Source organism: Bos indicus, chromosome 14 (genome assembly GCF_029378745.1).
Source record: "Bos indicus isolate NIAB-ARS_2022 breed Sahiwal x Tharparkar chromosome 14, NIAB-ARS_B.indTharparkar_mat_pri_1.0, whole genome shotgun sequence".
NCBI lineage: Eukaryota > Metazoa > Chordata > Mammalia > Artiodactyla > Bovidae > Bos > Bos indicus.
The window spans coordinates 33,887,803-33,903,210 of record NC_091773.1 but is presented as its reverse complement, the minus strand read 5'-3'; the positions used below and the strand labels follow the sequence as shown (position 1 = coordinate 33,903,210).

General features: G+C 41.7%; 1 protein-coding gene across 2 annotated transcripts in view; it reads left to right on the top strand.

Annotated features, from left to right (window-relative positions):
* Positions 1–15,408, top strand: part of SLCO5A1 (solute carrier organic anion transporter family member 5A1) — a 152,480-nt gene that overhangs the window by 74,564 nt on the left and 62,508 nt on the right. Inside the window, exon 5 of one of the 2 annotated variants that reach the window (XM_019973931.2) lies at positions 15,224–15,388. The exons of the other annotated variant lie outside the window; for it this stretch is intronic. Within the exon in view, the coding sequence (XP_019829490.1) occupies positions 15,224–15,388 (165 nt within the window). The remainder of the gene's footprint in view (positions 1–15,223; positions 15,389–15,408) is intronic. 2 annotated transcript variants of the gene reach the window in all.

Here is a 15,408-nt window from a genome sequence, read left to right as displayed (position 1 = left end):
CTCTGAATTAAAGTTTTTAAAATTAGGAAGCATAATATAAATCAAGTGGTTACATCAGTTAAGGTTGTTTTAGGTAAAATTCACTCAGGCCCATTCTCATCTCATTTTGACTACGTGCACAGTAAAGGCAAAGAGGATCCTTTCAGGCCTAGAGGGAAGTTACTAATACATTATGGAACTGTGCCTGCAGCCTAATAGATTGGATTATTTTTAAAGACTATTTTGTTCAAAGCAGTGAAGTGACGTTTCATTGGAAATGCTTCTTCCCAGTTAAGTTTTAGATTTACCTTCCCCGTTCCCTCCCCATTAATTTGGGACAGTGTTTACTTTTGGAAATGCCAAAATTACCTCCTCTGCTCTCATAATATAAAATATTCTCTGGATGGTAGTCAAGTAGAGCCTGGGCTCTTACCCCATGGACCACTTCACCATTTTTCATGGACATACGATGGACCATAATAAGGGAGTGAATTAAAAAAAAAAATAACTCAGTTGAGAACAAAGTTGATGTTAGAGAATTTACAACATAGAAATAGACTAAGGGTCTCAATTTAAGGAGAATATAAAGTTGATGCCAGAGGAGAAATAAAGGCTAGAGCTGAAGTTGTCTATTTTATGGCTTAGAGGTAGATGGCTAGAATGTGAAATATATGCTGTGTTGGATAGCAGAGAAAAGGGAGAGAGAAGACTGGTAGGAAACACCAATAGCAGAGGCAACTGTTGATGGAGTTCTTTGGAGGAGGCTGGGTGGACAGTGCTTTCATGAGCCAGCTGTCCTCCGGGTGCTTCCCATTTTCAAGGTGAGGACTGCCATGGCCAGGACCTTCTGAAGGTCTGAGCGTCTTCTTGGCCTGAAGGTCTTCTCTTAGGCTGTGGACTGCTTGGCTCCTGCTTGAGGCAGGCTTCAGGTGCCAAGGAATTAACACTCTGGCCTCCCACCCCTAACAGCAGTCTTAGCCAATGGCTGGTAAGCATCCCAGCTCTGTCCCCTCATGGTGAGACAATCCGTTGTAAGCTGCCCTTTCTTCCTGTGCATCACATCTATACTCCCCATCCAGTGCTTCTCAAACCCCCCAAATAAATGACTTGGACTTGGATCCTTGACTCAGGACCTGCTTCTGGGGCAAAGCTCACTTTGGCAGGCAGATTCACAGTGATAAAAGCTGTCATGGGATTTTAAAATTATTTTTCAGAATTGAATCTATCTACTCTTATGTTAAATGTCTTCTTGTACTGCTAGGGAGTGTTCTCCATCTTTTCTGTATTCAATTTAATGGTTCAAGGTATTTTCTTTTAGAGTAAAGATTAAGAAGAGTCTTTTGACAGTGATGGGTAGTTGGTTTATAAACTCCATTTTTATTCTGATTTTCTTGTAGATGTTTCTGATAAATTTCCAACTTTTTTACTCTATGCCTTAATTGTGATGAGTGATCTTTGGCAGTGAACCTTATGGTTAGAACACAGAGCTGGCTTATTTTATTTATTTCTACTTGCACTGGACTCTCTAAATGTATCTAGACTGGCACTTCCGGAAACATGTTCTCCTGTTAGAAAGGAATCCTGTTTAAATGAGATTATAAAGTGACAATGTTCTGCTAAAAATTATTCAAGTGATGTTGATGATATTGGAATAATGTTCAAATACAGTATTTAAAATTATATATATCTTTTGCACATTTTATTTCTAATAGCTATCACCTATAGGAAATGACAGTGTAATATTTCATCTGATTTTCAAAAGACTCAATTACATCTCTGAGAATCATTCTACTACAGACAAAATTTGTATTACAAAGCTGAGATACACTAGGTCTTTTTTTTTTAATTTTAAATATCTATTTAATACACACTTTGCAGTTTTACACTTGACCAACTGACATATAAAAATTATAACACAAGTTTTTCCATGTAGAATTCTTTTTTTCAGGATTTTTTTTCTTACTCATGTCTGTTACTATTTAAGTCTTGAATGAAAGATTGATTGCTAAGATTCCATTTTGAGTTAAACCACAGTGTGATTCCCAGATCTTTTTTCTTGTCCTGTTTTTTGGAATAAGGCTCCTTTTATCCTTTATATTTGAAATTCATACATCAATATTAGTTTCTTCAAAGAGAAGGTGTAAAGAGTGGCCAAGTTGGTATTTTTTGGTTCCTAAAATCAAAAATGATTTAGACCATATAGGATAGTGCTCTTTGAAAAGCTTTATTGCAGAGAATGCAAGAAGAGAATGTACTTCGCTTTCCACCCACTGCCTCCACATTTTAATGATAGACACGGGGAAAATCTGACTCAGTGTTTCTAGGTTCTTATTATAAATTATGCAGGAATAAAACTGTTTTAAAACAACCACAAAGGAGAAAGTAAGAGTTTTTAGTGGATCTGCAGCACCTTCCCATAAAGAGATTAGCACTGATGGCTTCAACATCTTACCATAAAAATAAACAGTTAAAATATTTAAGTGGATCAATTTTTCTGAGGCTTGGGGTCTGGTATTTTAAAAGCCTTCCAAATTTAACTGGTTTTCTTCTTATTCTTAAGCAGAAAATGTTTGGTGGCAGTTAATCATAAGAAAATGTTTATTTTTGTGTTCACTTTAACTTCTAAGCTTAATTGCTTAGCATTATTACATAGCATAAAGCATGACAGATTTTTGTGGCTTCTCTGGTGGCTCAGACAGTAAAAAATCTGCCTGCCAATGCAGGAGATGTGGGTTTGATCCCTGAGTTGGGAAGATCCCCTGGAGAAGTGACATATCAGTAATCTTGTCTGGAGAATTCCATGGACAGAGGAACCTGGTGGGCTACAGTCCATGGGGTCACAAAGAGTCGGACACGACTGAGTGACTGACACTTTCACTTTTCACTTTCACATGACAGACTTGCTCTGCTAGACTTTTGTTTGTATTGGAATAGAATATATTATAATCCTAACTAAGTCAAATGGTTACTCTGAGGTGATGCATTGATTCGAAGAGGCCACTGACCCTCTTGTGCTATTGGTGGGAATGTAAATTGATACAGCCACTATAGAAGACAGTATGGAGCTTCCTTAAAACCCTAGGAATAAAGCTACCATATGACCCAGCAATCCCACTGCTAGGCTTATACCCTGAGGAAACCAAAATTGAGAAAGACACATGTACCCCAATATTCATTGTAGCACTATGTGCAATAGCTAGGTCATGGAAGCAACCTAGATGTCCCTCAACAGATGAATGGATAGAGAAGCTGTGGTACATATACACAATGGGATATTACTCAGCCATAAAAGGAACACATTTAAATCAGTTCTAATGAGGTGGATGAACCTAGAGTCTATTATACAGAGTGAAGTAAGCCAAAAGAAAAAAAAAAACATATTTATGCATATATATGGAATCTAGAAAGATGGTACTGATGAATCTATTTGCAGGGCAGTAATGGAGAAGGCAATGGCACCCCACTCCAGTACTCTTGCCTGGAAAATCCCATGGATGGAGGAGCCTGGTGGGCTGCAGTTCATGGGGTCGCTAAGAGTCGGGCACAACTGAGTGACTTCCCTTTCACTTTTCACTTTCATGCATTGGAGAAGGAAATGGCAACCCACTCCAGTATTCTTGCCTGGAGAATCCCAGGGACAGAGGACCCTAGTGGGCTGCTGTCTATGGGGTCGCACAGAGTTGCACACGACTGAAGTGACGCAGCAGCAGCAGCAGGTAGTGCTAGTGGTAAAAAACCTGACTGCCAATGCAGTATCCTTGCCTGGAGAATCCCATGGATGGAGGAGCCTGGTGGGCTGCAGTCTATGGGGTCCCTCAGAGTCGGACATGACTGAAGCGACTTAGCAGCAATGGAGATGCAGACATAGAGAATGGATTTGTGAACACAGTGGGGGAAGGAGAGGGAGGGATGAATAGAGAGAGTAGCATAGAAAGTATACCTTACTGCATGTTAAATAGCTAGCCAATAGGAATTTACTGTATGACTCAGGGAACTCAAACTGGGGCTCTGAAACAACCTGGAAGGATGGGAGGTAGCAGGGACATTCAAGAGGGTGGGGACATATGTGTACCTATGACTGGTTCATATTGATGTATGGCAGAAACCAATGCAATATTGTAAACCAATTATCCTTCAACTAAAATAAAATTTAAAAAACAGAGGCCATTGGAAGTCAAAGAATTTTGATCACTAGAAGGTTATGTTGTCATCATTTAATTCAATGACTGCTTATTCTGTAAAAGCTGCGGCACTCCAAGCTATGGCAGATTAGAAGATGAGTCAGCCATAATTTTCCCTCATAGAGCTTGTAGTCCACTGAGGGAGACAGGATGCGTACAGATGGAAATATACTAATGACCAAAAAAGAAGATAGACACCATGGTGTGAAGGTCACAGACAGGCGAGGGAATGTCTAGTTGAGGGGCCAGGGAAAGTTTCATGGAGAAGGTGGGATTTATCTTTCCTGGAAAACTGGAAGGATGTCAGTAGGTGGATGTGGGATGGTGTGAGTGTTCCAGGAAGAGACAGTAAAGGCAAGAAGATCAGATGTGTAGATGCATTTGAAAATGCTGAGCAAGTGCATTGTGGTTGGTGTGTTGGCTGTACATGACGGAGCCCTGGGGGATGAAGTTGGGAAGGTCAGTTAGAGCCATCTTGTGTGTAGAGAGCTAAAGTTCTAGCTTTAATGAAACTCGTCTCGATTGAGTAGTGGAGAGGTTTGAGCAGCCTTTGGCAGGCCTTCCATTGCTGCTGCTGCTGCTGCTGCTAAGTCGCTTCAGTCGTGTCCGACTCTGTGCGACCCCATAGACAGAAGCCCACCAGGCTCCTCTGTCCCTGGGATTCTCCAGGCAAGAACACTGGAGTGGGTCGCCATTTCCTTCTCCAATGCATGAAAGTGAAAAGCGAAAGAGAAGTCTCTTGGTCGTGTCCGACTCCTAGCGACCCCATGGACTGCAGCCTACCAGGCTCCTCCATCCATGGGATTTTCCAGGCAAGAGTACTGGAGTGGGGTGCCATTGCCTTCTCCGAGGCCCTCCATTAGGTCCTGTTAAATTAGGGAGAGAAGGGAGTGGAGTGGAAGGAGGGGGACAAGGTAGAAAGCTATGGACAGAGCTCCAGAGAGGTGATGGCGGTTTTGCCTAGTAGAGATGGAAAGGACAGCAGCCTGCTAAACTAAGTTTTTCTTTGTTGGTGTTTGTTTGTTTGTTGGCCTCACCGCATGACATGCAGGATCAGGGATTGAACCCATGCCCCCTGCAGTGGAAGCCCAAAGCCCTAACTATTGGACCACCAGGGAATTTCCTCCTTGTCCCCTTTCAGTTGTTTTCAACTCTGCAGTCAAAAGGATCCTGTTAAAGTGCCGCTCCTGGGCTCAAAGCTTCTGTGGTTTCCCAATCTAACCCCTGGTTACCTGCTTGAGGCCATTTCTTTCCTGCAGTTGGATTCTGCTTCAACCCTATTGGGCTCATCACTGTTGCTCGAGTATACCAAGCACACGCTCACCTCTGGACAGCTGTTCTTGCCGTTCCTGTGCTGGGAGTTTTCTCCATAAGGCCCCTCACTTCCTTCAGGGTATTACTCAAACAATCCCTTTCTAATGAAGCCTTACCCAGCCACCCTATTTAAAAATTTCTACCTTTTCCTCCAAAGCTTCTTACCTCTTTCTTTCCTTAATTTTTCTCCTTGGCACTGATCACTTATCTAACATACTCTATGTTTTACTTATTGATCATCTTGGTAAGCTCCACAAAGGCAAGGTTTTCTTTTTTTTTTAATTGGTCCATCATGTTCTCTGATGAATTCCCACTGTCTAGTAGATACTCAGTAAATATTTGATGAATAAATTAATGAATGATGAAAATGGAGGGAAGAAGTTGTGTGTATAGGATATGGCAATTGCTATGGGAATTATGGGCTTGCCAGGTGTTGCAGTGGTAAAGAATCCGCCTGCAACGAAAGAGATGCAGGTTCAATCCCTGGCTTGGGATGATCCCCTGGAGGAGGAAATGGCAACCCACTCCAGTTTTCTTGCCTGGGAAATCCCGTGAGCAGGGGAGCCTAGTGGGCTACAGTCCATGGGGTCGCAAAGAATCCAGCGCACTGAGCACACTTGCACGGACTCATGGAATGATGGGAGTGGAGGTATCCAAGATGGTTTCAGGGTTTCAAGCTCAGATGGCGGAGAGAGGAGTAAAGGGGCGGAATGAATGAATTCTGAGTGTGAGTTGCCCAAGAACGTCCAGAACTGTTGCATGTGTCTCTTTGCTCTGTGGTTGAAACCTAATATAGCATGGGATATGTTAGAGGCAATACTAGACTCAAAGAGGGATCACCAGTAGCCATGTGCCTGGACTAAGCCATCTTAGCCTCTTGTATTTTGCCTTAGCTTTTTTGCTGACTTTAACTTTATTTTTAGGTTTGCAGCTCTTATTAAAAGCTGTTATCTGAATTCCCTGTATTTGCCATAGGAGCATTGCTCTGAGTGCTTTATACAAAACTCTATTTCTAGAGAACAGTGAGAACAGAGGTTCTCAAACTCAGTCTACCTAGGAAGCATCATGAGGGCTTCATAGAGCTCAGGGTGCTAGACCGAGGTGTGACCTGAGAATGTGACCTGAGAATCTGCATTTTGACAAGTTTCCAGGTGATGCTGTTGCAGATGGTCCAGGGACCACGCTGTGAGAATCTAGTGCTTTAGAACATGGAGCAAAGCTTTGTTTCTTAGGAGAAAATTAGGATGTTTCTGTTAACGATGATTATACAACTTTGTGCTTTTGTGGCCAGGAAACCAAGGGTCAAATTTGAAGCCCAGAAAGAATCTTTTTGCTGGCTTTGATGTGCTGTTCTGTTTATATCTTATTTCTTTTTTTCAAGGAAATATGATGCATTTCTTTTTATTTTTTTATTGAAGTGTAGGGCTTCCCTGGTAGCTCAGCTGGCAAAGAATCTACCTGCAATGCAGGAGACCCCAGTTCAATGCCTGGGTCGAGAAGATCCTCTGGAGAAGGGATAGGCTACCCATTCCAGTATTCATGGATTTCCCTGATGGCTCAGATGGTAAAGAATCCACCTGCAATTCGGGAGACTTGGGTTCAATCCCTGGGTTGGGAAGATCCCCTGGAGGAGGGCATGGCGACCCACTCCATTATTCTTGCCTGGTGAATCCCCATGGGCAGAGGAGCCTGGCAGGCTACAGTTCATGGGGTCACAGAGTCACATGACTGAGTGACTAAACACAGCATTGCACAGAACTTCCCTGATGGGTCAGAGGGTAAAAATCCCCCTGTATTGTAGGAGACACAGGAGGTGTGGCTTCAATTCCTGGGTCGGGAAGATCCCCTGGAGGAGGGCATGGCAACCCACTCTGTATTGTTGCCTAAAAAATCCTGTGGACAGAGGAGCCTGACAGTCTATAGTCCAAAGAGTCACAAAAAGTCAGACAAAACTGAGCACACATAGTTAATTTACAATATTGATTGAGTTTTGGATGTGGAACATAGTGATATAGCATTTTTATGCTTTATACTTCATTTAAAGTTATTAGAAAACAGTAGCTATATTCCCTGTGCTGTATAATATATGCCTGTGGCTTGTTTATTTTATACATGTGTGTGCGTAGTTGCTTAGTTTTGTCTAACTCTTTGTGACCCCATGGACTGTAGCCTGCCAGGCTTCTCTCTGTCCATGGGGATTCTCCAGGCAAGAATACTGGAGTGGGTTGCCATGCCCTCCTCCAGGGGATCTTCCCCACCCAGGGCTGGAACCCATGTCTCCTGTTTTGCAGGCTGATTCTTTACCGCTGAGCCACCAAGGAAGCCCATGTTATACATAGTAGTTGTATTTCTTAATCCCTTACCTCTATCTTGCCCCCACCCCTTTCCTCTTCTCACTGGTAACCCATGGTTTGTTTATGTGAGTCTGTTTCTGGTTTGCGATATGCATTTTTTTACTTTTTAGATTACACATATAAGTGATTACAGAGTGTTTGTCTTTCTTTGTCTAACATTTCACTAAGCATAATACTCTCTAGGTCCATCATGTTGCAGATGGCAGAATCCGATTCTTTCTCATGCTGTGTAGGGTTCCATTGTAAACATATGCCACATCTTCTTTATCCATTCATTTCATCTTCTCTAGAATTCTTTGTTTAATTTCTCTTTTACATTTATTTTGTTGTACCTTCAGCTTAGGAGGCAAAAGGTAAATGGTAACAGCCATGGCAAAGAATTCCTAAAAAAGAGCACACTTAAAATACTCAGTGCCAATTAACTGTGGGACTGTAACCAAAAGTGGGATCTGTCTGCTTGTCACTCAAAGATCAGTTTGGTGATCTTAAAGAGGCCAGTTTGGTGAAAAGGAAAGTTTGCTTTATTTTGGATGCTGGCAACTGGGAAGACGGCTGGATGCTTGTCCAAATTCGACTCCTCCACCCTGACAATCAGGGGGCAAACGCTTTTATAGGTGGAGGGAGGGGGCTACATGTAGAAAAGCACAGTCAGCTCTGACGCTTATCTTGAAATTGGTCATCAGTGGTCTGATCAGCGTCATCTTGGTTGTAAGGAACAGTGAATCTTCAGTTCCAGGGTTGGTTGGTTTCTATTTCCTTGAGGCCAGTTATTGGAATTAGGGCAGTTAATGTCATGGCTGTAGTTTGGTCATCATGCAGTTTACTTCTTAGACCTAGTGGGGGTTTCAGTATCTATAAGACAGTTCACAGGATAAGGCTCAGAATATTATCCCTAGCCCTTGAGAAGGAACTAAAGATCCTTGACTATGCTTATGACTACATTATTAGTATTTGCTTTCCTTTGACTGTTTTCCTTTGTTTCTGCATTTTCTCACTTCTCCAATTAAACTTAGTCTTTGGCTAAAGTTTTTTCACAGACAAAAGGCAGGCAGAGGACATGGGAGGGGGCCAGAAGGACCGCAGGGTCCTGCTCTATTTCAGGACTAATGTCCATCAGAGTAGTGTCTACTTTGAAATATATATATAAATACTCATTAGATTTAAGCAAGCAGGATTGTACTATGGCTAGTAATCACTTATAATGTATTTTGGGTCCTGGTGGCCGCTGTTTCTATTCATGGTCAGCAGGTTAGTGGTTCAGGAGCTCAATGTGCTCTCATACTGGAGCACATTTGCTGATGGTCAAAAACTGACAAACCTGGGCTTTCCTGGTGGCTCAGTGGTAAAGAATCCACCTGCCAGTGCAGGAGACATGGGGCCAGGAAGATCCCACATACCAAAGAGCAACTAAGCCCATGCACCACAACTACTGAGCCTGTGCTCTAGAGCCTGTGCTTGGAAACAAGAGAAGTCATCGCGATGGGAAGACCCCACACCGCAACTAGAGAGTAGTTCCCACTCCCCACAACTAGAGAAAAGCTGGTGCAGCAACAAAGACTCAGCACAGCCAAAATATTAATAAATAATTTAAAAAAAACAGTTAAGGTGGTCAATTAAAAAAAAAAAGAAATCTATCAATACCTGCTGCCTCATTGTACTGTGCACTGTGAGGCATTGGAGAACAGTAGGTGTGGTGCCTGAAGGAAAGTTACAGGGCTCAAAATAGCCTGGAGTTAAAACTCCCCTCCGGGTCCTCCCCACCATTCTATGCAAAACAAAGAACTCTCTCACCAAAAAAATCGACACTAGGTTGATTACGCTCAGCTCCCAGCTGGTCCAGCCTCTGGCCAATCTCCAAAATTCCTTGCCCTAAACATTTAAGAGATAACTACTCTGAACAACCCTGGAGAAGAACAGGCCCCCTTAAGACAGTAGCTTTCCACATACATGCCTATATATACTTAGTCTTTTCTTGGGTAAGGGCAGCAGCTTAGTAATCTGACTGCTGCCCCTTCTCACCTCATTTAACGTGATCTGTTCCATTGGAGAAGGCAATGGCAACCCACTCCAGTACTCTTGCCTGGAGAATCCCATGGACGCAGGAGCCTGGTGGGCTGCCGTCTACGGGGTCGCACAGAGTCGGACACAACTGAAGCGACTTAGCTAGCTTAGCTGTTCCTGTAAAGTGCCGGTCTCAGTCTTGTTCTTTTTCTGAACCTTGCCTTCTCCAACTCCGTACCCTACAGTGTCTGCACTTGCTAAGGCTGTCCCTGGCAGCTTCCATAAGAATCCAAGCACACCATGTGGCTCAGATTTTCTGAAACTTTGACTAATGGTCAAGGGATTACCTTTGATGCAAGGTCAAGGGGAGGGACCACATCAAATTTGTTGTAGCATAGCCCTGTGGTGAGAATCCCTGGTGGTTCAGATGGTAAAGACTCCTCCTGCAATGCAGGAGATCTGGCTCAGACAGATCCCCTGGCGAAGGAAATGAATGGCAACCCACTCCAGTATTCTTGCCTGGAGAATCCCATGGACAGGAGCCTGGCGGCCTCCAGTCCATGGGATCACTAAGAGGCAGATACGATGGACAGACTAACAAACAGCCCTGTGGTGACTGGAGTTTAGCACCTGAGTCCAGGTGTGGGTACTGGCTGGCTGGGTTACCTGCACTGCCATTGAGGTGCATGTGGGAACCAGCAAGGGATCTGCCAGTGATAGCAGCACTTCTCAAAGTGATTTCTAAGTCTTGTCTACCTTGTATTATATTCTCTTGAATTTTGGAGGTTTGTATTAAGTTTTATTTCTATAGTACTGCTGTTAAAGGCATTTCTAGTTTTAGTGTCAGATTGTCCTTGTAAGTGAATTTGTAAGAGTTCCTAGCATTCAGTGATCAAAAAAATGATAATTACTACCATTAGTTAGTCCCTCTATCATTCTTTTTTAAAAAATTATTTATGTTTTGGCTGTGTTGGGTCTTTGTTTCAGCGTGCAGGCTCAGTAGTTGTGGTGCATGGGCTTAGTTGTCCTGCAGCATGTAGGATCTTAGTTCCTTGACCAGGAGTCGCACCCGGGTCCCCTGCTTTGGAAGATGGTTTCTTAATCACTAGAGCACCAGGGAAGTCCCTCCATCATTCTTTTTACCGCATCTTTGATTTTACCATGACGCAGTTATAAATGACACCAAAAAACTTATCTAAGATATATTAGCATAAAAATTAATATTTGGCTGCAAATTGATAGATCCAGCAGCTTCTTTGCTAACTTTGCTTTTGAAACTTTGTAAAATAATTTTGAATTACAATAAAAGCCACAGAAATAACACAGAACTCCTGGGTTCCCTGAGCTCCAGTTCCCCGATTGTTAATGTTTCTGACAGATTTGTGAAGTTACTGACCCCCAGTACTTCACTGTGTCCTAAGTCAAGGATACTCTATTGCAGGACCACAGGGCAGCCATGGAAATCAGGGAATTAACATTAATCCAGTGCTACCATCTAGACCGTAGGCCCCATTCAAATGTTGCCTGTTATCCCTACATCGGACTTTATGTCCAAACCAATCTGCCATCACAGATTGTATTAATATTTAGTTGTGGTGTTTTGGTCCGTCAATTTGGATCAGTTCCTCATCTACCCTAATATTTTATGACCTTGATCTTTTAAAAAATTGTAAGCCAGTAACTTTATAGAATTTGGGTTTGATGATGTTGCCTCCTGATCTATGCTCGTTTGTAGACACAGAAAAGATGCTGTCTCAGTGTCTTCACAGAAGCCACACAATGTTAATCTGCCCTGTTACCAGTTGTGTAAACTCTCCTATCTTGAATGGGATTGGATCTGCCAGGCCCCTGCACTCCAAAATTACCAAGTATATTGCATTTTTAAATCAATAAGTAAATTATAGGTACTCTGTGAGAAAGTACTTCGAGGTGGTATAAAGACAGTTGGGGCTTCCCTGGTAGCTGAGCTGGCAAAGAATCTGCCTGCAGTGCAGGAGACCACGGTTTGATTCCAGGGTTGGGAAGATCCTCTGGAGAAGGGATAAGCTATCCACTCCAGTATTCATGGGCTTTCCTGATGGCTCACACAGTAAAGAATCTGCCTGCCATGCAGGAGACCTTGGTTCAATCCCTGGTTTGGGAAGATCCCCTGGAGGGGAGGGTATGACTACCCACTCCAGTATTCTTGATTGGAGAATCCCATGGACAGAGGGACCTGGCAGGCTACAGTTCATGGGGTCGCAAAGAGTCAGACACGACTGAGCAACTAAGTACAAATACAGCTGATTCTTGTTATTTGTGGTAGTTTTGTTCTGTAAAGTTGTGGTAAACACTGTGTTAGAGAATGCTGAAGCATTGCTCTGGGGGAAATCTGGGTTAACTTTGCATCACAATATAATCATCAATCAATATATAACCTTGTGTTTCTGTTGAAAGACACCTTATTTAATATAGGTTGTTTCATTAATATTGAACCCACAGCCAATAATAGTATAACTCATGCCTGAAGGAAGCTCATTCCATCCAGTTGGTGATGGACAAGGAAGCCTGGCATGCTGCAGTCCATGGGGTAGCAAAGAGTCTTTCAGTCGGAGTGACTGAACTGAACTGAATTGAAGGAAGCTTAAGTAACACATGAATTAATAATTTCTCCAAGGACTTTGGGGTGGCTCAGTGATAAAGAATCTGCCAAGCAGGAGAATCTGGTTCAGTCCCTGGGTCAGGAAATTGCCTTGAAGAAGGAAACGGCAACCCATTTCAGTATTGCCTAGGAAAGCCCATTGACAGAGGAGTCTGCAGTCCATGGTGTCGCAAGAGTTGGACACAACTTAGCAACTAAACCGCCAACTGCCGAGGACTTCTGGTTCCTTTTAGTGGAAAGTGGCATCTAGAAACCAAGAACTGGGTGCTAGGTGGGTTCATTGCTACCAGTATGTCACTACTTCTGTCTTGTTAGATAGGAAATGTGTGTTTGTACACACAAACACACACACATCTATTATCTATCATATCTGTCTATCTAGATAACCAGCCCCACCAGACAAAGACAGTCCTGGAGATCTGCACCCCCTACGCCCGTCACCCCCTGCAGGGCATGTAGTTTGAAAGTTTAGTTCGAACAATAGGGGAGGAGGAAGGTGGAAGAAAAAAGGAAACTAGCTTAGAGTTGTTCAGAGTCTGAATGTTTGCTAAATTCTTCTTAAGTAATAGGTTTTTTTTTTTTTTTAATAAAAGAGAGAAAAACATGACATGTATTTTTAGTTAGCTTTGAAATTAGAAGGCTATTTTATCACGCTAAATGGGTATACAAGAAAAATCAGTTTTTCTTACAAAAAACTAGTATCTTAAAATATTCATGTTATACATATGTTATCTTCTTGGGTTTGCAAGGTTTATTGTATATTTTCCCAGATGTTTTAGATTCAACATGTTGGCTTTTAATTTACCATTTAGTTTAATTTGAATCTTTAAATGTCCATGGGGAAAAAAAAATCTTCTTAACTTTCTAATTTTTAATTTTGGAGAATGCATTTTGATTTGCAGTATTTATAAGAGAATATTGGATAATTTTATGAAATATTTTATATTTTTTTCTGGTGTGTTTACCTATGTTAAAAAAATAAAGTATGCATCTTAATTTACTTTTAAAATATTTATTTAAACTTTAAGCAATTAAATTATGATATAGAACATTAAAGTCAGTTTGCATTTCAAAATGATAATAAACAGTCTTGACTAAGTCTTAAATTCTAGTGAATAGGCTACGAATTATAGCTTTAATAATGCTATTGCTGGTTAGTAGCTTCAGTTGTGTCCGACTCTGTGCAACCTCATGGGCTGTAGCCCACTAGGCTTCTCTGACCATGTGATTCTCCAAGGCAAGAATACTGGAGTGCGTTGCCATGCCCTCCTCCAGAGGATCTTCCCGACTCAGGGGTTGAACATGGGTCTCCTGCATTGCAGGCGATTCTTTACCACTGAGCCATCAGGGAAGCTTTAATAATAGCTGTTGCTTAATTTTTAGGAAATTATTTTATTATATTGTAGCATAAGGAGATAACTGTTCTAATAACTGAGAAACTCTGTATCTCAAAAGTAAGGCAGCTTACCTTTTCTATGAAGATGTATAAAGATCATGCACATGTGGGTTAACTCACATTACAAATATGCAAAAAATACAAAAGCATACACTCAAGAATCTTTTCTTGTTTCTCTTTCCCAGTCTTATTCCTGTTTACAGAATTTCTCGGTATTATATATTTTGAAATGTATGCATTCAACCATATGTAAACTCATTGTTTTCATTTGTTTTTACTTAAATATTATACACACACACACACATGTATGTATATGGGCTTCCCAGGAGGCTCTAGTAGTAGAGAACCTGCCTGCCAATGCATGAGACGCAAGAGATGCAGATTCAATCCAAGTCCAGAAGATCATCTGGAGAAAGGAATGGTCACCCACTCTAGTATTCTTGCCTGGAAAATCCTATGGACAGAGGAGCCTGGCGGACTGCAGTCCAAAGGGTCACGACTGAGTAACTAACATCACCAACCCAACACCATTGATGAACATTTAGTTTTTTCTCCTAAATTTTTGCTTTTATAAACCATGCTGCAATGAAACTGAACATGCATCTTGAAGCATATATATGACAGTTTTTGTGAAATAAATGCCTAGATTCAAGTGAGCCTTTTCTCTTTTCCTTGAGAGGCAGCTGGACAGGTACAGAGCCCCACCTCTGGACTGTCTGGCTCCTTCGGATATCATTTCTGTTTGTTCCTCAATCCAAAGTCCCTGGAAATATCTGACTTGGTGACCTTATCTCTTCTACCCTTCTAATTGTATTATTTCCTGTTTCTTAATGAGACGGGAAGAACAGATGTCCAGTAGCATGTACCAGTTCCTCTGCTCTGGGCGTTTGCCATGTCAGGCCAGAGAGCGGGCATGTCAGAAGTGCATTTACTCAGAGAAGTGTTAGTTGGGCGAAGCGAAAACGATTAATTTAGGGCTATATTGCAGGTACTTCACACATTTAATAGTCTTCAGGGTCTTAACAAAGATTAACATTGTTTAATCAATAAAAAAAAATGCGGTTCATTTATTCTAAGCAGTTTTTGAAACAGAAGTCATAGGTTGCCTCCTTCTTAGAAGGATATTTGTGTATGGGTATGTTTTTAGCATCTTTGTTAAATTTCCTTATCCTAGTTGAACAATTAAAAAAAAAAACACCCAAGTCTATTTAATAAAGGGGATGAATTCTAATCATTCATCAGGTTTTCCTATATTGCTGAATGGCTATTTCCAGTTCATTTCAAAAGCAGTTCAATTTTCTTTTTCTTTTCCATCCCTTGTTTATAACATTCATTTGTCATTTTTGTCATTTTGTAGACCTACCAAGAGCAGCTGTCAGGATCTTAAGCAACATGACATTCCTTTTTGTGAGTTTGTCATACACAGCTGAGAGTGCCATTGTAACTGCTTTCATTACCTTCATCCCCAAGTTCATCGAGTCACAGTTTGGTATTCCAGCTTCCAATGCCAGCATCTACACTGGTAAGGCACTGCCATTAGAA